Source organism: Tenrec ecaudatus, chromosome 4 (assembly GCF_050624435.1).
Source record: "Tenrec ecaudatus isolate mTenEca1 chromosome 4, mTenEca1.hap1, whole genome shotgun sequence".
Lineage (NCBI taxonomy): Eukaryota > Metazoa > Chordata > Mammalia > Afrosoricida > Tenrecidae > Tenrec > Tenrec ecaudatus.
This window is the reverse complement of record NC_134533.1, coordinates 51,089,304-51,115,913: the sequence shown is the minus strand read 5'-3', so window position 1 is coordinate 51,115,913 and position 26,610 is coordinate 51,089,304. Positions and strand designations below refer to the sequence as shown.

Below are 26,610 nucleotides of genomic sequence, written 5' to 3'. Positions count from 1 at the left end.
GTTGACACCCCTCCTTTCTGAGTGCCTGTTATCTGGTAGTCTAGTCAAAGCCTGTCTCTCTCTCTCTCTCTCTCTCTCTCTCTCTCTCTCTCTCTCTCTCTCTCTCTCTCTCTCACACACACACACACACACACACACACACACACGCAAGCAGCCAAGTGGCCCCAGGCCTGGTGGAGAAGGGCCCAGGGTACAATGACCTCTTCTGCTGTGGCCAAGTCTCTTCATGATCAGCGGGTTGCTGAGACAGGAAAGGAGTCTGGCTTGGGAAGGAGCTGGGCAGGGCTGGGAGTTGCCATCCATCCTGGTGGTTATTTTGTTTTGTTTTTTAAATCTTTGCAGCAGAATCTCCCCAAAAACAGTTTTCCATTTGTGCTAATGTCTCATGTTCTGGGGGAGCTTCGTGACAGGGGGTGGTGCTTTCTGTTTGTTTGTTGATTGGGTTACCTTTATCTTATCTCACATAATCCTTCATTTCAGTGCCTTTTCAAATTCACTGCCATGGAGTCAATTCTGACTCATAGTGTCTCCATAGGGCAGGCAGGACTCCCGATTTAGATTTCTGACCTTGTCCATCTCTACATGAGCAGAAAGCCTCGTTATTCTCCGTGGGGGCAGCTGGTAGGTTTGAACAGCTGACCTTGCCGTGAGTGGCATGCTGCATAACCCACTAAGCTGCCAGAGTTCTTTGTCAGCGCACTGTTAGGATCTCCATTGTACACTCAAAAACAACAACAACAAAAACAACCTCAGCTCCAGGAGCTTACATGACTTGTCTGGTTGGGTTTTGATCCCAGATCTGCCGTCACTCTGCCAACCACCACATGATATTTTATTCTTATTACAAAAATAAAATACAGCAGAGCGCATGCAAATTACCTTTCCTGTGCCAACTAGCTTGGAAGTCGGGCTTACGAAGGAGACATGCTACCCCAATGCGAGGGGGCAATGGAGAAATGGAATCCAAGGCTAATGGCATGTCCCCCTGGATTTTTTGAAGCCCCTTTGTATTGTCCATGGCTCAGGGCCCTAACCGAGCCACCGCCTTTACTTCTATGGAAACCAGACATGGACCCCCTCCCCGTGCTTGTGTCTTGCTTTCCTCACCATACTCAACTCAGTGGTGTAGCCTAGCCCCTCTGCTCCAGGGACAACCCTAACACTGCCATCTGCTGCCCAGGCTGGCTGGGTCAGGGAGCATCCTCAAATTATCACGGTGAGTGCACAGCAGTCAACAGTGGGCGCTTGAAGGTCACTAAGCAGTGTGCAGCAAGGCAGGCACATGCCTGTGGAGCCCTGAGTGGCCCTCAAAATCCAAGACAAAGCACAGCAGCAACAAAGACCACTTTGGGCTATAAACAGGATGTTTCTCCCAGACCACCCCTCCCCTCCCCGCCTCCTGGGGTTAGAGGTTGAGGGCTCCATTAGCAATGTCCATGTTAACTGGGCCCTTCTCTGTGGGAGCCCATACCCTGAGACCTACCAGCAAGCCCTGATGGGATGGGACATGGATCCGGTAAGCCTTCACCCCATCCCCAGCCCCCACCCCTTGGTGAGGTTGAGACAGTGCCTGAGAAGTGGGGGACTCTACCAGTAAGCGGTAGAGTCTGTGTGGGGTGGGTGGGAGGCTGGGTGGTGTAAGGCCAGTGCTGGGGAGGCCAGTGCCAACTGCAGAAGCCTTTCCGCCAGCGTTCCCAGAGCAAGTGCTGAATGACAAGTTCCCTGCCAGGTGCTGCCACTCACAGGATCCTGTGACTCACTTGGCCCTGCTCATAATCCTGGCCACTCTAACTGGGAGAAATCTGACCGGGCTGCAGCTCATTCTTTGACCACTAGGAAGCAGGACGCGTCCCCTCTTGGCATTCCTGAGATGGGCTCTACTGGCCCAGAAAGAAGATCGACTTTTTGAAGATTCCTGGGTGTGGGTTTACAGCATATACAAAATCCTTAAATGCCCCTGGAGATCTTTTCTCCAACTCACACCACACACACACCACCACGACCACCACCACCACCCAGCCTCTGCTTCCCTGTTCTCCCATTTCCCCACTCTTTCTCCCCACCCCAGGGCCCTAGACTTGCTTTTTTCTCATGCAGAACATCTTAGCTCCGTTTCTACTCTCCAAATTTGCATTCGCATGCCCATCAACCTCCATAACAAAGAAATCCCCCGAGCTGGGAGATAGGGGAAAGTCCTCCAGCTAACCTGGGCTGAGCTTCCCTAGGGTAAAGGCCAGTGAGGTGGCTCTGCCTGAATCCTCCCACCAGGTGGATTCTTGCAGGTGGAGTTGCCCAGCTGAACCACTCTGTAGAGCTTCCACCCCACAGAGGCCAGAAAGGCAAATACTGCCCCCAGCACTCCCCTCCCCACAAAGAGCACACACTGATGAGAGTAAAATGTAGGGAAATAACCAGGAAGTGATGAGTTCGGGGTATTACCTTCTTGTAAAATAGTTTATTGTTAAAAAAGACTGTGCTTAACAACCACCGCACGCTTGCCCTACGTCTTGACGAACCAGCCCTCCTCAGCCTGCTCTAGACAACCAGTCCAGGGTGGGAGGTGGGAATGGCCCCGGAGTGGTCTCTCAGGCATGCACAGCCTACCAGTACCTCCGCACATCCTATGCTGTGCCTGGCCTTGAAGATAGAGGAGGCGCCATCCCCCAATTTCATGGACTTGATGGTTTAGTCAGCAAAGTGGAACAGATTCATTCATCTGCTTATCTGTCATCTGTCCACCTAGCTTCCTATTGAATTATGCATTGATCTTTTCATCCGCCCAAGCATCCATATGTCCACCCATCTGAACTGACACTTGCCTCTCCTCCCTGGTCCCCGCCACCTTCCTGCCCTGTCAGTCAGTGTGCCTGCCTCCTCCACCTTCCCAGGAGTAAGTCCTGGTGGCCAACAAGCCCCTGTCGTCAGGCATGGTGCGTGTGGTTTAGATCCGCGTGAGTCGCGTCCTTTCTTTGGAAATGTTCCTCGCTGACTGAGGAGCAGACTTGAAGCATTAGTTATGTGGCACTGCCTTCCAGTCATTCCTGACAGGAATCTGCAAAGCAGCCTTGAAGTGGAAACAAATAATTCTATGTCAGGGGTAGGGAAGGGCCAGGGGTGGCTTTACAGCAAATGGCATATGACCTGAATTTTAAGGCACCGGGTAGCTGCTTACCAGGTGCTGAGGATGGAAACGCACCCGCAGGCCAAGGGGACAGTGTCTGCAAACGCTGGACACATAGACGAGCCCACTGCCATCAAGTGGATTCCGACTCACATCCACCCTCGGGGCAGAGAAGACCGGCTTCCCGTGGCTTCCAAGATGGGGCTGTCCCAGGCCCGAGGCACAGTCTTGCTTGGTGGGCGTGACCTGCCGACTTTGTGCTTAGCAGCCTTATACGTAACCCAGAGCACCGCGGGGCTCCCTGGGGCAGGAAGGCTGGTTGGTTTTCGTTGCACTTACTCTAGGTTTTCAGGGAAGAGGGAGAAGCCTCCGAGTCAGGCTGGGCGTCTAGGAGAAGCACATCTCACAATGTGGAGGGTTTGAGGGAAGACAAGCCAGCCCAGAGGCTGGCAGCAGACAGAAACCCAAATCAGCTACCATCAAGTCAATTCCAACTGAGAACAACCCCGACCGACGGAGTAGCCCGCTGCTCCCTAGGGTTTCCAAGACTGTAAATCTCTGTTGGAGTAGGGAGTCTCATCTTCCTGCCTTGAGACCGTCAATGGTTTCGAACCACTCACCTTGCATACTCCACTCCACCACCAGGGCACCAACAGACAGAGGGATCAAGTAAGACGGAGCTTGTGGCATAAGGGATGTAAGGTGAAGGCCTGAAGTGATTTGTGTGTGGGATTTGGAAGCTAGGCAGGAAAGCACACGAGCATTTACAGGTACAAACGCCCCGTGTGCTGATCATTGGGCTAATCGGTTCACGTTCTCACTTAGTCCTCCTCAAAGCCCAGCAAGGCAGCCAGATTATCATCTGTTCTACAGATGTGAAAGATGAGGCCCAGAGGGGTCATAAAGTCTCTGTGTCCTCTGTCCAAACGTGTGAGGTCCTTTAGATCCAATAGCCCCTGCTGTTCACTCTACAGTCCTGAGGATAGGAAACCAACTTGGGTGAAGCATCAGCCTGCCAGGGGTCACCAGGACAGCCAGGCCATGGCTGGGTGAGGGCGGACCAGAATGTCCCAGGGCATATCTGGAGAGCTAAGTTGCAGGAGTTGAGCTGGATGGTACAGGCCAAGAACCATGGTTACTGCATTTCTACCTGCAGCTGAGGGGCAGCGGAGCCCGGGGCACTGGATGGGTGGTGTGGGTGGCTGCTTTCCCTGGACCTTGAGACCTGGCCAGAGAGAAACTTGCGATACTGCCAGGGTACCACCAGCCCCACAGGTGCGACCGCCCCGTCAGGCAGCACTAAGGGGGCTCGTATTGAGTTCAGAGATACTGTTTGTCAGAGTGTGTGGGTAGAAGGAAGTACTCTGGGGAGCCACCACTGCCAGCTAGTCAACTCCGACTCATAGTGACCCTTTAGGACAGAGTAGCACTGCCCCTGTGGGTTTCCAAGACTGTAAATCTTTATAGGAACAGAAAGCCTCATCTTGCTCCGAAGGTTCAGTTAGTGGAGTCCAACTGCTGACCCTGCTGTTTTGCAGACCAACGCATAACCCGTTACACTACCTGGAGGGATACAATTTGATTCACAAACAACCGGTGGTCATTGCCGTTTTCATCCTAAGTGGCCTTATTTAATTTTCTGAGCGTGATGGGAGCAATGGGGCTGGGCTGCCGGGGTCCCATGGAGCCTCCTCTTTATTAGCTGTGTTGCATCCCAGCACGCATGCACACAAGCAGCCCACTTTACCCCTTTAGTCTCTTTTCCAATTTGTGAAACGGGCACGGTCATTCAACAGCTATTTAGTGAGCACATGCTGGGTGCCAAGCACTGTTCTCAATGTCTGGAGAAGCTCAGTAAACACAGGGTCAGGGTCAGGGTCATGGGGAGAGACTGCAGGTGAGCGACGTCATGGGTGCGAAGCTCCTGGGACACAGTGAGCCCTCAGTAGCAGCGGTTAAGCCTCATGCACACCTGGTGGTGCTCAGGTGAGGCAGGGCAGGGCAGCATGCTCTTATTTTTCCCCGGGCGGCCCTGGAGAAGAGAGCAGATTCCAGGATTCAAAAGTGGGCCAGCCCCAAGGTGTGGGGTAAGCCGGCTTTTCCCAGCACATCCTTGAGACAGCTGAGGCCCCTCCCAGCACGGTTCTCCCACTCCTCCTCCCCGCCCCCCCCCCCCCTGCCTGATGTCTTTTTCTAAAGGCATCGTTTCAAAACCTCTGGAGTTGCAGTGCACCCCCACCTGTTCTGGGCAGACAATGGCACCCTTGTGTGGCTGTGGGACCGTCTGCAGGCCCAGCCCCAGCCTCTCTGCACTCCCCCACCCCTCCAGTCTTGTGCCACTGCAGCTTGGAGGGACTGGCACTCTAAACCCTGAGAGTGGCTCTGCCCATGACGCTGGCTCGTGCTGTCACCATCTTCATACTTTGTGACAAGGACAAGGTTGTGAAACTGTGTTTGCCTGGTGCTCGGGTGACATGGGAAAGTGCCGGGCTTCCGGGCCCGCCCCCTTGGATCTGTGAGTCCGGCTCTGTTCCCAGGGTCTGCAGAAGGTGACACTCGAGGGCGATTGTGCAGTACGCCTTGTTCTCCCTGCTTTTCCCACGCTGCCATGACACTTGACCCTTGGTGGCCAGCGCTGCTTGTGAGGGCTGTCGGTGGCAATGTAGCATCATTCGGATCCAGAGTCTCTGCTCCCAGACCCCTGACTTGCTGTGTGTGGCATCGGGAGAGTGCCGTGGCTTTTCGGAGCCTGGTTTCCCTCCCCATCAGTGCCTTTCCCACAGGTAAGTTGGGGGAAGCTACAGGACACTCGCCTGTGTGTGAAGTGCTCAGAGTGACATCTTCAGTTATCTTCTGGTCGTTAGAGTCACAGAGGACACGCTGAGCAGGGGCCCTCTTGTACAGTGCTGGGTGCTCACTGGCCGCTCCCTGGGAGAACCATGAGCCCTTCTGCCTCTGTAAACGGGACAGCCTTGGAAACCCGCAGATGCACTGGCACTCTGGCCCGTAGGGTCACTGTGAATCGGCATCCACTCGCCGGCCATGTGTGTGGGTTTTGAAGGCTTCCTGTGTGTCGGGCATCGTTCGAGGACCTCTGTGTGGCTGCGCTCATTGTCGTCTACCGCGGTGGTTGGCACATTTTCACAGATGAGAACAGGGAGGCTCAGCTTAACTGGCTCAAGATCCCTCTGCTTGGAAGTGATTGGGCCACGTTTGGACCTGAGGGACTTCGTGCCACAGGTGCTGTGTTCATCAGCTCAGCACAGGTGCTCGGCAGATGGCAGCCTTTATCCCACACGAGGCTGAAGCAAGAGCTGGTGGGTGTTGTGGCTGCGCTGGGTCGGCACGCTAAGGTGTGCGTGCAACTCCCCTAACGTGATAGGCAGAGAAGTCGGAGTAAGGATGGTGCCAGGCTGGGCATCATGCTTGTCACTGTGTGCCACCAGGTGGATTCAGGCTCAAGGCACCCCTGTAAGCTGTCCATGGGGGGGGGGTGTTCTAGGCTCGCTGCATGGGGACAGATGTCCGGCTTTTCTCCCGAGGGCTCAGACCATGGACCTTGTGGTGAGGGGCCAAGTGTGTAACCTCTGCACCAGCAGGGTTCCCTGCCAGGCAGACAGAAGGAGGAAATCCAGATGAACAATAGTCCACTGTGGTCACGTGGTATGTGTGTAGTAGGTGTGTGCTCATGCCTGTGAGTCTCTCTGCTCAAGTAGGCAGGCTCGTAGAGGAGCTACCGGCTCCTTCCCTCTCTCCATGTCCCGGCCTCCCCACCCTCCTTCCCATTATGTGGATCCAGAAGGAGACTGATCCTCTTGGTGTAAAGAAGTTCATGCTGCCATGCTGCAGAACCTCTGTCCAGAGCAAGGGATGGCCCTGTCCCTTCTGCGTGTGCTCAGGTAGGGATACAGAACCCATCTCACCTGAGCATTCCTGCAGCACAGCCTCACCTGAGGAGACGCCAGCCGAGCACCCAGAGGCTTTCCCTACAGAACCCCACTGCAGCTCCGTGCACTCCTGAAGGAAAAAGTTCCCCCTAAGATGCTTGCTTGACCTGTATTTGCCCCTCCTTTAAACTCACCTACTTTTCGGGAGCTCTGGGGGCATTGTCAGGTAAGCGTTGAACTGCTAAGCGCAAGGTCAGTGGTTCAAACCCACCAGTCACTCTCCGAGAGGAAAGACAGCAGCCAGCCTCAGAAACCCTACATAGGGTTGCTGAGAGGGAGGGGGGCTACTCTTCCTCGTCACCCCCAGAGGTGTAGCGCCAAAGGAAACGCAATGGGATTGCCACACATAGGCACACAAGCAGCAGTGAGAGCCCCACTTGTGCATCTCTGCAGTCGGCCAGGTTCACCATGTCAGGCAGGTGCTAGTGGGGTACACGCGGTCCCCACTCCCATGTCAAGGCACTCCAGAACGTAGACAAAGAAACCCGAGTTATAAACTTGGCACACGATAGCAAAGAACCCAGGCAGATAACACAATGTTTACCCCAAGGGGGCCCAAGGCCATGTGCAGGCTGGTGGGGTAAAGCGGCTCAGGAAGGTTTCCCGAGGAAGTGATCTTTCAATCGAAAGCCGAAGGCTGAAGAGCAGAGGACTCTTCACAATTACAAGCAACAACCGCACACCAACAATAGACTTAACACCAGGCATTAGACACCCAAAGCACACCAGGAGGAAGGGGCGCTTGCCGATGTAGGGTCTTCCCTCCCCTGCCCCTGCCTCGATGTGGCTCACTCTCGACAAACAATCGGGAGCTACCCTGTTGCCTTGGCTTTCAGGGGCACCTGTGTGACCCTAGGGGACCAGTCCCCAGATTACAATCACTCTGACCTAACATGCGGGAGAGGGTAGGTACTGGCTGGATTAGAGGCGCTAAGGAGACGGAACTGAACGTGAGGAGATCAGTTAGGAAGCCCAGCTCTGAGAATCGCAGCCAGGAGAAATCCTTGTGGACAAGGCTCTAAGCCAGCGGTTCTCAACCTGTGGGTCGTGATCCCTTTCACAGGGGTCACCCAATTCCTAACAGTAGCAAAATGACAGTGATGAGGTAGCAATGACAATAATTTCATGGTTGGGGGTCACGACAACATGAGGAGCTGACTGTATGAAAGGATCTCGGCATGAGGAAGCCCTGGGCGGCGTCCAGATGAGAATCCACAAGCGCCACGTTGATGTGCAGTCTTCTGAGATAGCTTAGCAGATCCCTTCCATCAGTATTGAGCATGGAGCAGAAGTTGAAGCCACCATTACAGATGCTTAAATCAACTAGTTTCATAAATTATTTGTTGGTTAAACAACCCTACTGGAGCGGCAGTCGTAAAGGCAAGCCCACAGTGCTGCCTATCCCTAGGGTGTCTGGGAAATCCCACCCATTCAGGGACTCTCAGCAATGTCACTTTCCCCACGGAGCCTCTCCCCAGAGCCTGAGCCCACCTTCTGTCTGTGGCAGTGGTTTCCCCAGAGCCCTTTGGGGGTGCTGAGATCCACCTGTGCTCTCCTTGGCCTCTTTTGAGTCAGGAGTCATGTCCTGTCACCTCTCAAGGCCAGGGTCAGGCAAGGTGTGGCCCTCCGTGAGTCCTGGACGATTGGCTAACGTCAAGGAGGACTCTAGATCAGTGTGCTGCCTCTCCACAAGTGTTTCCTCCCAAGGCAGGCTCTACACTCAGAGGAGGCGGCCTTAGGCCAATGGTTCTCAACCTTCCTAATGCCTGGACACTTTATTGTAGTTCCTCATGTGGTGGGGACCCCCAACCATAAAGTTATTTAAGTGAATCAAAACAGTCACCGTGAAGCTGGCTCTGCCTGCCCTCCCCTTTGATCTCTCCCAGCCTCTGGCAGCAGCCTCTCTCCCTCACAGAGCTCTCCAGGAGCCTGGGCTGGTTGCGCAGAGCCTTGGGCTCCAGGTGTTGAGAAGTGAACTCTGAGGGCCGGAGGGGCCGGAGTGTGGAAGCAGCTGAACCAGCTGAGGACTTGCATCCCATGGGCTCTGAGGGGGCTCAGTGGCTGAATTTCCTCTTCCCCCTTTTCTCCAGAATTACACGGCCAGGACATTTCCGCGCCCCCCCCCCCCCCCGAAGTGGACTTGAACCTCATCCAGCCCATAGTTTAGCCACCTCGTGTGTCAGCCACTGCAGCCCCAGGGCCTCCTCGTGTCCGTGTAAGCGAGGAACACTGCTGGAGCCTGCTTGGAAGGGATTTCAGGATTTGAGGTAGTGGGTGGTGGTGATGCCATAGCCCTCCTCACTGTGAGCTTCTTCCTCGTGTCCCTTGCTGCTGAAAGTGCACGGTGCCGGCCTAACCCGTGGCAAGCTGGGATCAAGGAGTCAGAGGCCTCTGGGGATTGCCAAAACTTCACGAAATGAGGCTCTGAAGAAAGCCCTTCTGGGTGGCTGGGCCTTGGACCAAAAGCCCTGTGTCTTTTAATCCCTGCTAGCATCTGGTGGCATAGTGGTTACACATTGGGCTGCAGTCTACAAGGTCTAAAGTTTGAAACCACCAGCAGCTCCTCTGGAGAAAGGCGGGGCTTTCTACTCCTATCAGAGAGTTACAGTCTTGGAAACTCACAGGGGGCAGCCCTACCCTGTCCAATGGGGTCAGTGTGAGCCGGCATCGCTTGATGGCAGTGAGTTTGTTTGGGGGAGCATCTGCCACACACACATTGCAGAGTTGATGAACCTGAGAGAACCTGTCTTTGAAGACAAAGCATGTTGCAAGTTAACCCCTAAGGATGCTCCCTGGAAGAGTGCTTTTCTCATTGCAGGAGCCACTGGAACAGAGACAAAGGGAGCGGGCCTGGGTTCATGTCGGGCTTATTAGCACGGTCCTCGAGAACGGATTTCAAAAAAATAAAGCTAGATGTTTGGCTGGGGTTTGCCTCTTCGGGAAGTTGAGAGCTCTGACCAGATGTGTATACTGGTGTGTTTGTTCCCGACTCCAGACGAGGACTGCTTCTTGTTAGATGGCTCCTGTGATGGATGGAGCTTGAGCTGAGCCCTGATTGACTTTTCCTGTTCCTTCCACTTCACGGAGAGCCTCTGTGATTTAAGTCTCTATATTCCATTCCTCCAGAACTTGCTCTTTCTCTTCTTGTTCAGTTCAGCCCAGCAGCCACTTCCCAGTGCTTCATGCATTCCCACAGTGAGGATCTGCCAGCTTAGTGCAGAGTGGGGCAAGGTTTGATGGGGGGAAGGGAGATGATGTCAGAGAGATGGTGTCAGTGTATAAGCCTCCTGGGCTCTCAGGGTCCCCTGCAGCTTAGGGGGCTCTGGGTCCACTATCCTTTGATCAGAGCCTTGCCAGGAGGGCAGGGGAGCGTCACACAGGGGGCAGAAGAAGCCCCTGGTGTGCCCTGTTTCCCTGAGCACTTGGTCTGTGCAGGCAGGCGGTGTCCCCTGGCCTTTGCTGTTCACACCAGCCCACTTTCTCTGGGAAGGGTCAGACATTATATCGGCCAGGCGTCGCAGGCCCAGGGTTGTGTCAGTCACAAGGACTCGGCTGGTGTAGCAGGAACACAGCCACAGACCATGAGTGGCTCTGGCTGTGTCACACGTTGTTTAGGAAGACACGTGGCCAGCTGGATTTGGCCCCTTCGTGGTTGGCCAGCCCCTGCCGTCGTCTCTCTTCTGTAATGGGTTTGGGCTGCTCACGTTGGTTCTTTTCTTTTTTAATAAATCATGTTATTGGGGGCTCTTACAGCTCATCACACTCCATCCATCCATCCATCTATTGTGTCAAGCACATTTGTACATATGTTGCCATCATCATTTTCAAAATATTTTCTTCTACTTGAGCCCTGGTATCAGCTCATATTCCCCCTCCCTCATGAACCCTTGATAACTTATAAATTATTATTATTTTTTCATGTCTATACTAACTGTCTCCCTTCACCCACTTTTCTGTTGTCTGTCCCCCTGAGAGGGGGTTATATGTAGATTATTGTGATCTGTTCCTCCTTCCTACCCCCACCTTCCACTTAACCTCCTGGTATCACTACTCTCATTATTGGTCCTAAGGGGTTTATCTGTCCTGGATTCCCTGTGTTTCCAGCTCTTATCTGTACCTGTGTACATCATCCTCTGATCTAGCCGGATTTGTAAAGTAGAATGATAGTGGGTCATGATAGTGGGGGGGAGGAAGCATTAAAGAACTAAAGGAAAGTTGTATGTTTCATCAGTGCTATACTGCACCCTGACTGGCTCATCTCTTCCTTGTGACCCTTCTGTAAGGGGATATCCAATTGTCTACAGTTGAGCTTTGGGTCTCTACTCAGCCCCCACCCCCTCGTTTACATCGATATGATTGTTTGTTCTGGGTCTTCTGATGCCTAATACCTGATCCCATCAACACCTCATGATCACACAGGCTGGTGTGCTTCTTCCATGTGGACTTTGTTGCTTCCCAGCTAGACGACCGCTTATTTACCTTTAATCCTTTAAGACCCCAGATGCTATCTTTTGATAGCAGGGCACCATCAGCTTTCTTCACCACATTTACTTATTCACCCCTTTTGTCTTTAGCGACTGTGTCGGGAAGGGCTCACATTGATTCTTGTACACACCTGCTGCTCCTCACAGAGCAGACCTGCTCCTCGTGTGCTCATAGCCTCATCCGCACAAAAATTCCACGGAGGCTTCAGAAACCTCGTGGGGAAATCCCTTCGTCTTTCATAATCCCATCTTTCCACACACCTTTTGAAGCCATTTCACATTCCCCAAGAGATCTGCTTCCCACCAGTGCCCCCGCCTCCGCCTTCCAGAGTGCTGTGCACACCAGCCTGGTGTTTGAAAACGCTGGGACTGGCTGGGTTTTGTCCACGGAATCCCAGCAATGCAAATGATGCTTGGCTTTTAAATGGAAGGTTAAATTGGTGATGATTGTGCGGCCATAAATAACGCCACTCACACAAGCACCAGGGTAATTGACGGGGCGCCCTGTTGTAGTACTTGCTTCTTGACAAGGGGCCACAGCTCCCGAGATCCCCGCTGGCTCAATAGCTCCCCGTACTCTGAGATGGCCCATTAAGAGATGCCAGTTGGGTGGCAACTTCCCCATACGTTTTCTCAATAAAGAGAAAAAGATGAGGGGGTGGGGGGAGCTGGGAGGACTCAGCGTGCATTTGAGCTGCGGCCTGGAGCAGACTGTTTAGTTCCATGTCCCCTGCCCCATTCAGGCCTCTGCATGTTTTGAAGCTTTCTTTGACGGCAGCCTCTCAATAGGCCAGAGCCGGCCTTCCACTAGCTGAATGCCTGCCCAGCACAATGCACTGCATGCTAATGGTGCAGGCCCGCCCGACAGACAGCTCGCAGGCCAGACAGTGGCTGCCGCCGGCCCAGCAGCTGCTCAGACCCAGCGATGGAGCCCCCGGGCTTCCTAACGTTGTCTGCTTGCTTTCTCGCAGATCTACACAGACTGGGCCAATCATTATCTCGCGAAATCTGGCCACAAGCGTCTCATCAAGGACCTCCAGCAAGATGTGACCGATGGTGTCCTCCTGGCCCAGATCATCCAGGTTGTAGGTAAGAGCCGGTTTTAAACACTGGGCTTTGGCGAGTTACTGTGAGCCCAGGAAGGGTGGGAAGGGGAGAGTAGGGCAGGGCACTGAAGTCTCTTGAGAAGTGGGCAGCTTTCTGTGACACGTGTTGATGATTTATTTTCCCCAGTTGTTTTGTGCTCGGACGTGTGGGTGTCGCTCACTTTTCCTAATAAGATCACACACACACAGCCCAGGAGAGCAGCCTCGTCTCCATCCTCTGGAGGCAAGACTGGCCAAGGCCAGAGAGAGATGCTGTTGGTTTGCGGGGGAGGATGTCTTGGTCCCCCTTCTTGCCTCCTATTATCTTTCTGACTCTCCTCCCTCCCACCCCCTGCACGTTTTCATGGATGGCCCTGGAAGTGTTTCCAAAAATGAAACCCAGCAAGTTGAACAGAGCGGACTTAATGCTGCCAGCTCTAATTGGGGCTGAGAAATCAAAGGATCCAGCTCTGCAGAGGGGCTTCTGGCTTTCTTACTGGGGAAGGGAGCGGAGGCCTTGGTGTGTGCGGGGGGGCAAGGGTTCATCCGGAGCAGGCTTGTGGGCAGGCCAGGCACCGCTTTGCCTGGGGTCTGATGGGAAAGGCTCCAGTGGCCAGCCGGAGGGCACACAGCAGACCAAGGAGGCGAGAGGTCAAGTAGACAGCATTAGACGGATTGTCGTCACTGGCAGCTGGAGGCGCTGATTCATGCCACGGAAGAAGGCACAGGCAGACCCAGAGGCATAGGCCCCACCAGTGTGCGTTGTGGAGAAGCGGCCTGTGGGGGTGGCCGCGCTGCTCAAAACTGGAAATCCTACCCAAAAACACAAGTTGGCTTTAGCTAAAAACCTGGACCTGCCACTGTTACTCAAAAGACAGAGAAATTTCCCTGCCAGCCTAAGACTGATGTAGAGGATAGATAGATAGATAGATAGATAGATAGATAGATAGATAGATAGATAGATAGATAGATAGATAGATGAACTGCAGAGTCAAATTCTGACTCATAGCAAACCCATACTGTAGCGCAGGGCAGAACTCCACCCTGTGAGTTTCTAAGACTGAAACTTTATGGGAGGAGAAAGCCTGGTGGTTTTCAACTGCTGACCTTGCAGATTGCGACTCAAACACACAACCATTATGCCACCAGGACTCCTGGATGGAAGGTCAAACAGATGGATAGCTGTATATATATATTTTTTCTTTCAAGGCTGCCTTCTATGGATGTCTCCTGACTTTTCTTCAAGCCTGCCCCACTCCAGCATTAGCTTTCCTTTGCTTGGTGACAATGCCATCACAGACTTAGTGGCTTCAAACAGCACACACTTGTTATTGCTTAGTCGGAGTCAGCTGTGGCTTACGCAGGGCCAAGCTGCAGTCAAAGCTGTGAAGTTGGACACTTGACAAGGGAAGAGTTTTTACAGTGTCAGGACCGACAGCTCTGGCCTTGGCTTCCAGAGGCCCTTGTGTGCCTTCCGGACTGGTCCTTCAGGGCCAGCAAGAGGCAACGTTGTGGAACAAGTCTGCTAGCAATGTGGCAAAGGTGATAGAATGTCATTCTCGTGATCACATTGTATCGAGGGAACGATGCTCATCACTGTTGCCACATTCCAAGGATCAGAAGCCAGTCATGGTCCCCCCCACAGGTAAGGCAGGGGGATTATAGCAAGGGCGTGAACACAGGGGTCTCCACTCTCTTCCTCTTCCTCATCACTCCCCCCATGCTTTGTCAAAGCCTTTCCTCATTTAATTTCCTTCACAGCCCCATTTTTCAAAGGTGGTCTCACTGAGGCTCAATAGTCAATTATCACATGACTAGTCTGCTTCTAAAGGAACCCTGGTGGTATAGTGGTTAGGTGCTAAGCTACGATCCACATGGTCGGCAGTTTGAAACCACTAGCAGCTCTGCACGAGAAATACTGGGCTTTCTGCTCCCTTCCACAATTTCAGTTTCCGAAACCCACAGGGGGTCCCTATGAATCAGCAGTGACTCAATTGCGCAGTGGATTTGGTTTTTGAATCTGCTTGTACGAGGCCTGATTTTGCTAATTACAGGGTCGGCAGTTTGGGAGAAAGACTCGACTTTCTACTCCTGTGAAGAGTTAGTCTCAGAAACTCCCAGGGGCAGTTCTCCTCTGTGCTATATGGTCACTCTGAGGCGGCATCCGCTCCGTGGCATTGATTGAGTCTGCTGCTAAGGGTCCCTGGTGGCACAATGAGGCAGTGCTATTCACAAGGTCAGTGGGTCAAACTACCAACCTGCCCTTGGGAAACAATGAGACTGTCTGCTCCCTCAGAGATTCAAAGCCTCGGAAACCTCTTAACAGGGTCCAAGTGAGAGTCGGAATCCACATTGTGGCAGTGGGCAAGTCTGCATCAAAAACTTCTGCTGTTCTCTGCCTCACTGTCTCCCCACTCCATCCAGAGACACCGAGCGCAGTGGTCACGTTGGTGTGTGCGCCTGGCAGAGGGCATCTTGGGCTGTGGCAGAGTTGGTCCATGTGAGCCTCCCCAGCTTTGAGCACAGGCAGCGAGTGTGGGAAGGGCGGTGCTCAGCGACCTTGCTCTCACCCCAGCTCTATCCCCTCAACTGCTGGGCTCTCAGGAGCGTCACTGAACCCCTGCAGCCAGCCTCTGTGTCCCCATCTCTAAAATGGGGACAGCTCTGCCTGCCCTGCCTGCTCTTATGGGTAGCAGTCACTTTGAAAGTAAGTTCAAAAGCCCCAAACCAAACGCAATGCCGTGGAGTCTACGCCGATCCTTAGGGGACAGGGTAGAACTAGCCCTGTGTGTTTCTGACACAGTAACTCTTCCCTGGGGTAGAGCCTCGTCTTTCTCCCTGGGATCAGCTGGTGGTTTCAAACCATTAGCCTTGCAGATCGCCGCCCAATTCTTAACCATGACACCACCAAGGCTCCTCGAACCAAACTCACTGCCACTGAATGGATGCCAACTCATAGCGACTCTAGAGGACTGGATAGACCTGCCCCTGTGAGTTTCCTAGACTGCAGCTCTTGATGGGACGACAAGCAGTTGGTGCTTGGGGACTGCTGACCTGTCAGTTAGCAGCCTAACATGTCACCATCACGCCTCCAGGGCTCTCTCAGAAAACAAGTCAGGCATTGCCTAGCAGCCATATTTGGAAGCTTTGAAGCGTTTTTACAGAGCACTTGGTAGCAACGGCTACACGTGTAGGGAAATGGGGCCTCAGACAGTGTGGACACATCAGCGTGGGTGGTGGTAGATTAGTCGTGCAAACTTGTATTTTATTAATTCTTTAAGATGTCAACAAATGTTTAAGATGGGAGAGTCAATCCTGTCCCTCACGACACCTTAAAAATTATCTAAGAACCATAAGTATATTTTCACTGAGTGAAATCACCATATCCTTTGAAATTTTTTAATGTTACTTTGGAGCCACCTAGGGCTCGAAAGCCAGTGTGCTGACAGCCTGCTCCGGGCGTGAGGGGCCGGAGCACATTTCCAGAGACTCCGTACACGGTGCCCAGGTCAGTTCTCCTCGCAGACCCTCATGTGTCCCCGTTCCCGCCCCCCCCACCTGCCCACCAGGAACCGCTCACTCTGGCCATGGCATGGACGCCCAAGTCAGGCCAGTTGTCAGCACGTGACTCAGGACCCTGACTCTGTCCGGCCCACACCTTCGCTGTGTGTGTTGGGGGGGCAGTGGGGGGGGTGACTTGAAAGAGCAGGTGAAAGTAGTTGCCTTTGCATGACTTCCTTTCCTGCACTGTCTATCAGCCAATTCCAATCATGTAATCTTTTTTAAAATTTTAAAATTTTTAATTTGGTGTAGGTTTACAGTTCAGTCACATTTTGTTTCAGGTAGTTGATGGCAATCCCTATAAACTAACACCTGTCATCACCTGCCTGTCCTTCCCCCACCCTCCAGTTTCATTCCTCCCCACATCCGAACCCTCCTGAACTTTGCCCACGGGTTGAGGCTGCCTTTTTGATCTTAAAGGGTGGAGCGGATGTGTACCTTCCTGCTGTGACGGTTTCCCTAGAGCAGCGGTTCTCAACCTGTGGGGCTCGACCCCTTTGGGGTCGCCCGATTCAGCACAGGAGCAAAATGACAGTGATGAAGTAGCAAGGGAAATAATTTTGTGGTTGGGGTGTCACCACCGTGTGAGGAACTACCAAAGGGTGGCAGCATGGAAGGTTGAGAGCCAATGAGACTTGAGTCGGGGGGTGAGTGCGTTTCTAGATGTGGAGGATGACATGGAACCTGCTTTTGGAGAGCCCACTCGCCTCTGACCGGGGTCTTTTTTTTATGATTTTTTTTTTTTTTTAGTTTTGCTCCACATTTTTCTCCCGCTCTACCCACGACCTTTTAATGTGATCCTCTTCAGAGCAGTTGGTAGGGGTAGTGGGGCACCATCTAGTTCTTCTGGTCTCAGCGTTGTAGAGCACATGTTCATGTGACCCATGCATCTACTGGACTACTGTGTCCCTGCACCTTCCATGCTCTTTGCACTTCTTTCTTTAGGTAGCCTCCCATGAGCTTGTTAAGACCCCAGTCAGCAGAGTACGTACCTGATCCTAACCTGTCTTACGAACATGCAACTCTTGGAAAGGAGGGGAGAGCCATCTGAAGGGGCAAGAGCAGGGCTGCGGGGTGGAGGGGTAGGTGAGATTCTCCAGCAAAACTCTCCTTGCACAACCCTGGCCACCTTTAAAGAACAAGTGGATACCTTGTTGTGATGGAGTGGGGGATACCCTGGCACAACTTCAATGTTCCTGGTCTTTTTCAATTTTCTTCAGACTTTTTGATAATAAGCCCTCGTGATCTGTGTCCTGAAAGAAAATCTATTGAAATCACCCCTTTGAAATTCCACTCCCCTCCCTCATTTTCCCCCAGACCCCAAAATATTGCCAATAACCTTCTGAGCTGACCTCTCTGCCTTGAATGGACCCAGCCCAGTAGATCCCTCAGAATCACCCATGGTTCTGCTTGGGCCTTGTTTAAAAAGAGAGGCATTTTAAAGGACATCAGTGTCTTCCTCCTGGGAGAACTTGTCTGCAGCCATCCTCAGAGTGCAGAGGGAGGGTGGACATGTTTTGCTTGGAATCAGTCCGTGCATGCATGAGTTGGAACCGAGGAGCAGTACACTTTGACTCGCCCTTTCCCATCTACTCACCTGTGCATACAACAAATGCATTTGCATGCTTGCAGACTTTGCCCAGAATTGGCTCCTGGCGGCTTCATCTCCCGCCAGACAGAATTACAGTGGTGACTGGTTCTTTGCTTCGTGAGCTCCTGTTCATTCTGGAAGCGTCTGTTTCTCTCCCATGCCTTTTCTAGGGGTCCCTCTCTCCCCCTGGGAGACCAGAGGGCCCCTTCTTTATCATTTCACTAGCTACTCTGTTGCCAGTTGGTCTTCTCCAGCCCTGATCTGAATTGTCTTCATTGCTGGGCTCACAGTTTAGCCTGGGGCCTGGCAGGCAGGGATGTGCAGGGAAAGTCCTGAGAAGGATCAGGGCCAAGTGTTTGATTTCACTGCAGCCCGTGCTGCTGAGAGCTTGGATTGGATTGTTTCCAACAGGTGGCCTGGATGTTTCCTCTCCTGGGCAGTTAGCAGTCCTGCAAACATTCCTCTAAACACTCCTCTGCCCCCTACTCTCCAGGACTCAGCTGCCTCTCTCAACTGTCAATCTTTGAAGGGACCTTTACCAACCCACTTGATGGCAAGACTTTCTTCCATGAAAAGCAGTCAGTGTTCTCCACCAGTTAGGGTTTCCCAAAGTGGGAGGCACCGCCCCTTGGTGGAACTGCTGCTGGACTGATGAGGGCGTGCTGCAAAAGCAGATACCTACACTTTAATCTGGATTATGAGCTACAGTACGAACACTGCAAATGCCACGGATGGCATGGAGTAATTTGTTTTCTCTGAAGAGGAGGTGGTAGGTAGGCCAAATAAGTCTGGGAACCTATGCATCTGCACCTCATCCATCCTGGGGCAGCAGCAGCTTGCTCACTTTGGGGGCAGCCCAATGCATCACCACTCCACCACCAGAGCTCCTAAGAGGAGACCGGGACATAACCAGTTGGTTGGATGCTCTGTAAAGAGTTGGCCTGTAGTCTTCCAAAATGCCAGTGTTGGGGAAGACAAAGAAAAGCTGAGACACTGTCCCCAAATAAAAGAGACTGCATGCCCCTGGGCTGGTTCCTCTACTGGAGACTGAAGCCCTACAGAAGACATTGGAATCCATTGACAAAATTGTTCGTTGGGATTGTATCTGAGTTAAATCTGAGGATTGCACCATGAAAGACATGGTCTTGCTCTAAGGGAGTACACACTGATTATAAGCGATGCAGAGTTCCTGGGTGAGGCACATGGGAGGATGCTTGGCCACTCGCTGAAAGATTGGAGGTTCGAGTCAGCTCGTATTCACCTAGGAAGAGAGGCTGCTTCTGCAAGGCCAGCCACGGAGACCATGCAGGGCGCAATTCTTCTTTGTACATGAGGGGTGACCAGGAGCGGTAGTCAGCTCAATGGCTGCCGGTCTCCATAGGGGATGAAGGGGCACGTCTCCATGGCCTACTCTGAAATGTTTCAGGGCAGGATTGTACGTCTAGATCCCCAAAGAGGAGAAAACACGAGAATGGGAATGGACAAAAGGTACTCACACGGACGTGAGGATTCTTGTCACTCTTCCCGAAACTTGTCTCTACGTTTGAGATTATTCCAAAACAAAGAGGGGAAGAGGAACACGCCTGAACACAGGTGCATCAGCAACTCTCAGGTGGCGAGGCTGTCCCTTCTTGGTCCTCGGTTTCCTGGCCTGGGGGAAGTGCGATCAGGGAGCAGGGCTATGTCACCTGGCCTGTGCAGGAGCCGGGGATAACAAGGATAAACATCTGGAGAAGGCTCCTTGAGGATTTACCTTGGAGCCCAGACCTCAAACTTGAGCAGCAGTTCACTCAGTGAAGCAGACTGGAGTCAGCATGGCTTTCTTGGGGGAGGCAGCAGCCTATAGAACAGTAGTTCTCAACCTGTGGGTCAGGACCCCTTTGGGGGTCCAACAACTCTTTCACAGGGGTCGCCCAATTCATAACAATAGCAAAATTACAGTGATGAAGTAGCAACAAAAATAATTCTATGGTTGGGGGGTCACCACACATGAGGTACTGTATTAAAAGGTCTCGGCATTGGGAGGGTTGAGAACCACTGCTATAGAAGGACCGAGCTCAGCAGCAAAAGAAGACCGGACCCGGAGGTACAGGACCATGAGTTTCAGGATTTTTCCGGGAACACAGGCCAACTGGTGCAGAGCTGGTTTGCAGGCCAGGGCATGACATCATCAGATGTGTAAGCAAGGAAAATCTGAAATGCTTTCCAGACTCACTGCTCCTAAGTCGCCATCACCCCACGTGTCCTTGGAGCTGGGCCTCCCAGAGTGCAGTCACTTGGGGCCCACCCTTTGCCATCCTTGCCTCCTTTCCACTAGACAGAAACTGGACCTCTTCCCACTGCATACCCGTGCCCTTTGTTTGGTGGCTTAGGGTTAGGCCTTGGTGTTTAATCTTTTGTTGGTAAGGTTATCTTCTGGTCTTGTGAGCTGCCTCAAGGCAGCAGATGTCTGGCCAGCCTATCACTGTGCCGTCTCTGGGTTATAGGAGTCCAGGACAAGCAACATTAATATATAGGGTGGGGGGCACTCCCTCCTTCTGTTTACATAGCTCTGGCGCAGGGAGGATGCCAGGAGAGGGAGCGGGGAGAAGAAGAGAGAAGGGAGAAAGAGGGGGGAAGGACAGCAGAGAGTGAGGAACCAAGACAGGCCAGAACAAGAGGATTGGAGAGGAGAGGAGAGGAGAGCAGAGGAGAGGAGAGGAGAAAGCTCCCCTTGCAGAGAAAGGGAGCTGAGGCAGCCAATCCCTGCCCCTGTGAAGACAGCTGCCAGGGTGTAGTGATTGGATCTGCTTGTTGCAAAAGTCATGAGCCTGGTGCCACTGTTTGCATTTTTAAAGGGCCCTTGATGTCCTTCAATCACCAGCTTGTCGAGTAGGCCCCTCCAGTTAGACTGTCTCATGCACTCCGGGATACATAACTTATGATCGGCACCTAGTGATGCACAGATTTTAATCAAAGCAGAAGACCTTGGAGACAAATGCCTTTTCTTTGCCTATTTGCTTTTGGGATTCAGCCAACCAGACACCCCCATCCTCCAAAGCACACACACACTCGCTAAGGCAGTGGTTCTCAACCTTCCTAATGCCGTGACCCTTTGATACAGTTCCTCGTGTGGTGGTGACCCCTCGACCATAAAGTTATTTTCGTTGCTACTTCATCCCTGTCATTTTGCTACTGTTATGAATTGGGTGACCCCTGGGAAAGGGTCGTTCGACCCCCAAAGGGGTCGCAACCCACAGGTTGAGAACAGCTGCTCTAAGGTACTACATTCAGCTCTCCAGAGCAACGCTTCTTCTTCCATAGCAGCAGAATCAGACCTGTAGCAGCATCAGGACAACCATCGACGCACTTGGGGAGCCAAGTCAAGGACGTCAACAACTCCTCCATTCACTGCTACCTGGTTGATTCTGGCGGGACATCAACTCTTCATGGGAGTAGAGAGCTTTGTCTTTCTCTCCTGGACTGGCTGGTGGTTTTGAACTGCTTGCTGTGCGGTCAGCAGTGTCACACTAACCCCTACGGCACCAGGGAGGAGTATTTAAATGACACGAATTCAGCCCTGGCTTTGAGTTTGGGCCCAGTGATTTGATGGATCTCTCCTCATGGGTGTACCTGTTAGACTCTAACAGTTAGAGCCACATACATAGGCTCCACTCACCTGACTTTGGATGATGTGAAATGGTCGCATTGGGCTTATAAGAGCTGTGACATGTGAAGGCAAGAAGTTCCTGGCAGTGGTTTAGGTAACTGCTCACGAAAAGATCTCGCCGCCGGATTAGAGGCACAATTGGGTCACGTCTTCTGGTTCCATTTATCTAGATGACATATAGAGAATCTTTCAAATTTCCCATGTGACTTCTTAAGAACACAGTTATCCATCCTTCACTGTAATGAGGACTAATGACCAGCTGCCGAGCTGGGTATTGATCAGAATTCATTGACTTACGGCTTCGACGGTCAGGAGTATCCAATTGGAAAAATGCTTTGTTTGGCCTTGATATCAAAAACCGTGTGTTTGTTCTCAAAGATCAACCCTCAAAATCCAAGGTCAAAGTTCGTGCCTGCCGTCATTCCCTGTCTGAGGAGGAGTACCATTCTTCAAAGGCCTTTTCAGTAAACATCCATATTGGCAAGTGAAGGACCAATCAACCAACCAACCAAACCCGCTGCCACAGAGTCAATGCCAACACAGAGGGACCAATAGGGCAGGGTAGAACTCCCTAGGATTTCCGAGGCTGTCAATTTTTATAGAAGCCACTGGCAGATTCAAACTCCTGATCCTGTGGCAAGCAGGCTAACAGGCAGCCCCCTGTGCCACCAAGGGTCTTTAGGGGAATGACTCGTGGCTCCGACAGACGGTCAAGCTTCCTTCATTGAAATGCTTGGATCAGTCACCCTTCAGAACTATTCTGCTTCAGAAAGTGGAAAAATGGACTGAAAAGATGCTGACAGTTTCAAGTCCCCTCGTCTTTCTTGGTGTGCGCATTGCCTCACCTCTGACTGTGGAGAACCGAGCAGATGAGCAGTCCTGTTTCTGCGGAGTTCACACACCAGTAGCATTCCGCTCTGGCTCATTGTACGAGGGGCTTCACGATGCTCATGGGGAAAAGTCCACTACCTTTTTATCCCATTTTCCCCAGGCTTTTTGAAGCCTTTTTGTATTTGCTGACCAACTCAGGAATACGTATCCCTGGGATATGCCATGTATTGAGTGCCTCTTATGTACTTTTTAAAGGCTTCAAAATACCGTGGTGGCTTAGAGACAGCATTCTTGTCTTCCACCCAGAAGACCCAGGTTCAATTCCCAGTCAGTCTGCCTGTCAGGAGAGGCTTACTTGTTGCTATGATACTGAACAGGTTTAGCAGAGCTCCTAGACTCAGATGGACTAGCGGGGAAAGGGCCTGGGGATCTACTTCTGACAACCAGTCATTGAAACCCCTACAGATCACAATGGTCTGATCCCGTTGGACATGAGGTTTTCATGAGTTGCGGCCCATTCAATGGCAGTTAACAATAGCAACAGGTATCCTGGGGCGAGGGACTGGGGGGGGGGGGGGGACAGGTGAAACTATTTGAAAATACCTTATACATACATACATACATGCATACATACATACACACATATAGATACATACATACATGGGACTCAATTCGCAAGCATTTTCTGAGCCCCTAAGAAAACACATAGGAAAAGGACACCTACTTCTCTGCAAGCGTCTCATAGCACAGTGTGGAGAGCAGAAGAGCGTTCGGTAGCAGACAATGTAAGTGCAAAACAGAGGTTGACCCAGGATGTTGTGAGAGCAGGGACCTAAGAGCCTTATCTTTCTGGGGAGGGGCCGTTGGAGGGCATTTATAAAGATTCCACAGAGGAGACAGTCCTTAGTGTTTGTTGTACTTGGGGAACCTGGAATAATTTTAGGGCTTGACCTACTTAAAAACTAGTGTATATGAAAAAAAATTTTTTAATCCTGTTGGCCTGCTAGGTTTCACATTGGGCTGCTAACCACAAGCTGATCAGTTCGAGCCCACCAGCTGCTCTTTGGGAGAAAAATGAGGCTCTGTGCCCTCAAAGATTTACGGCCTCAGAAACTGCATATGGGTTACGTATATGAGTCAGAATTGATTGGATGGCAGTGGATGGGTAGGAAGACATAAAAATTAAAATCGAATCTTGTGTGTTTGATAAGCCTGTACATCATAGGACTGATGATTACGAGAAACCTCCCAAGCACATTATCAAGTCCATTCTGACTCCTGGTAACTCCGTCTGGGGTTTCCACAGCTGTAAATCCCAGTCAGAGCACACAGCCTCATCTTTCTCCCTCAGAGTGGCTGGGGAGTTTGAACCTGGGCCCAGCAGGTCGCAGACCAATGCATCTCTGACAGTACCATAACAACAGCTAGGGAGTCCCTGAACAGTGGAAACAGAGTGCTTAGCTGCTGCTAATCAAAAGGTTGAATGTTCAAGTCTCCCCAAAGGCTCCTTCGAAGAAAGGTGATTCACTCCTGAAAAATCAGCCATTGAAACCCCTCCCCTGGAGCACAATTCTACTATGCCACACCTGGAGTTGACTGCAGTCAACGATTACCATTTAAGGGACACTGACAGTCTGCTGAGCATCTCCCCAGAACCAGGTCCTCTGACTCTATAGCTCTTTCTATGAAATAGGTAGAGTTAGCCCCATTTTATAAATGAGGAAACTGGCGCAGAGAGGTGGCATGACATGCCCATGATCACACAGCCCCAGCGCTGCATGAGGCTGGGATCCACACATGGCTGCCTCTGTCTCGCACCCTGCCTTTCTTGGGCATTCTCAAACCCAGCTTCTCCGTGGGTGTCCTGGGCTGTAAGAAAGTGTGTTCCCCAGGGGAAGTGGGGCCTCTCCTCCCTGCCCCCGGCCTGGATTTCCAGCTAATTCCATGTAAGCTCATTCGTCACTTCTCTAAGTGGCTAGGTGCTATTTATGACTTCAAGTGTGTGTGCTCTAGATCTCATTTGCACTTACTCCGTGGTCTTTGGACGAGCCTTTTCTAAGACTTGCTACCTCACCTTCTCCTTCTGCTGCCATGCTCTGGAAGAGTCCGGACAGACGAGCAATATTGTTTGGCATTTCTGGCTCAAGATGGCATGGGAGGCTAGCTCGTGTGGCCTTTGCCCGCTCTCCATTCTGAGCCATTGTGTCTCTTGTGGGGAGGTTGCAGGTTGGATCTGCCTTTCCAAGAGCCGAACGCCAAGGCACCGCTCCCGAGAGTCCCCAGGCTCTAACGCTGTCCCTGATGGCCCCTCACTCCAAAACGGCTGTGGGTGCAGTTGTCCCTGCTTTAACCGGTGACGGCCTTGCCCCAGCTGTCCCTGGAGGACGGCCGGCGTCGGGATGAGTAAGTCCTGAAGCTTGCAAGAATGCACTTCGGGGTTTCACATGCCTGCAACGATTGGATTCTCCCCAGGAGGGCCTTCAGGACTTGAGTGCCCTCAAGATCCTGATTCCAAGTGGGTCCCTGGAGGTTATTTCTTGGTCTGACTTGTGTTTCCTTTTCCAGCAAACGAGAAGATTGAAGACATCAATGGCTGTCCCAAGAACAGATCGCAAATGGTGAGTGTTGCGAGGGAACGAGGGCGTGTGGCTGGGCTGCTCTCCAAAGGACATTGACCGTTTGGCAACCAGTCACACCCAACGCTTGACTCCGGGGGATTACATGGCAAGCCAGCCTCCATCTCCAAGTAGCCACGGTCCCCTGACACTTGTTGGTATTTATTTGGGGGCAGGGGCTGGGGGTGGAGAATGCCCTTGATTTTTACGTAAACCCGTGAGAAGGCTAGAATGTAATGTCCTTACTCTTAAAAAACAGACGATGCCGACCTGGTGCAGACAGACGCATGTTTAGGACAGTTCTGATTCATTCTGTCTCTTCCAAGACCCGAAACTGCCCTGGTCTCTGGGTGGTGCTGAGACCCGGATGAAGTGACAGCACTTTACTCCTTGGACATTAGAGCGACAGGAAATCAGGACCTGCTCAGGCCAATGCTGACCTTGTCAGCAACACCTTGACAAGGGTTCTTTCTGTCTGCTGCGATGCATTGTTTAGCTCTGGTTTGTAAAGCCCTGTGAAAAAAAATACAAATAGAAATGGATGGTTTTAGTCTAGTCTGTTCTTGTTGCGTGCCCGCAGGTGATCTCTGAATGAAAAGCCATGATCAATGTTGAGCCACACTGCCCTCCACACTTGGTTTTTCATTCAAAACCCGTCGTACGAGGGAGTCAGGACATGAGGCACGTGTCCTGTGGGCGTCTAGTATTAGGTACTAATACCTGTTTAAAATGTGAAGGGAGCAACATTAGGGCCCCTTTTCTTTGTTTTAAATCATTGTATTAGGCACTCTTACAGCTCTTATCACATCCATCCATTGTGTCAAGCACATGTGTACATATGCTGCCATCATCATTTTCAAAACATTTTCTTTCTACTTGAGCCCTTGGTATAAGCTCATCCCCCATTCCCCACCCCCAACCCCCCTCCCACTCCCACCCTCATGAACCCTTGACAATTTATAAATTATTTTTTTCCCATGGGGCTCCTTTTCTTACGAGACATTAGTTTGCTTCCAGGAGTTTAAAAAAAAAAAAGGTGGGTCACGAAGTGGGAAAGAGAAAAAAGAGGAGTTGATACCAAGGGCTCAAATAGAAAGTAAATGTTTAGAAAGTAATGATGGATATATATAGATATATATATTTGATGTACAATTGATGTATGGATTGTTATAAGAGCTGTAAGAGCCCCTAATAAAATGATCTTTTACTTAAAAAAAGAAAATATTATATACTTTTCTAATAAAAAAATTTTAATTAAAAAGAGACATAGATTGTCTCTCTAAGGCCCCAGCCCTCCTTGATTAGATACAATGTGATACCTCACATTCCAGAACACTAGAACACTCCACATTGATTGCCAGGCTGTGAACTTAACTGTGTCTCATTTTTGGAATTGCTTATCCTCAGGAGTGGACAGGTTGGATGGAGCCTTCTCCGTACCATTTTTGTTCTGGTTGTTTTTTTGTTTTTCACACACATACCCTTTTTATTTCCAAGAGGGAGGGAGGACGAGGTCGGGGGCAGTAGATGGACAGTCACTTTCCAGTTGACCTGCCGACAGGAACAGGAATGCCGTTGCTTTTGTTGACTTGTTCCCCTGGGGTGTTGCTTCTTCCTCTTGGGTCCTGAGGACAACATCTCCATCGCTCCTTGTAGGAAAGTGCCCAGGCTGACCTCGCCTGGCTGCCCTGGCTTTTGGACGAGGCTGGCTGCTATTTTTACTAGC

At 51.7% G+C, this 26,610-nt stretch overlaps 1 protein-coding gene across 1 annotated transcript in view; it reads left to right on the top strand.

Moving 5' to 3' along the window:
* The window catches only part of NAV2 (neuron navigator 2), a 396,305-nt gene that overhangs the window by 116,068 nt on the left and 253,627 nt on the right, over nucleotides 1-26,610 (top strand). Inside the window, exons 2-3 of the mRNA XM_075545975.1 lie at nucleotides 12,524-12,641; nucleotides 24,835-24,887. Of these exons, the coding sequence (XP_075402090.1) occupies nucleotides 12,524-12,641; nucleotides 24,835-24,887 (171 nt within the window). The remainder of the gene's footprint in view (nucleotides 1-12,523; nucleotides 12,642-24,834; nucleotides 24,888-26,610) is intronic.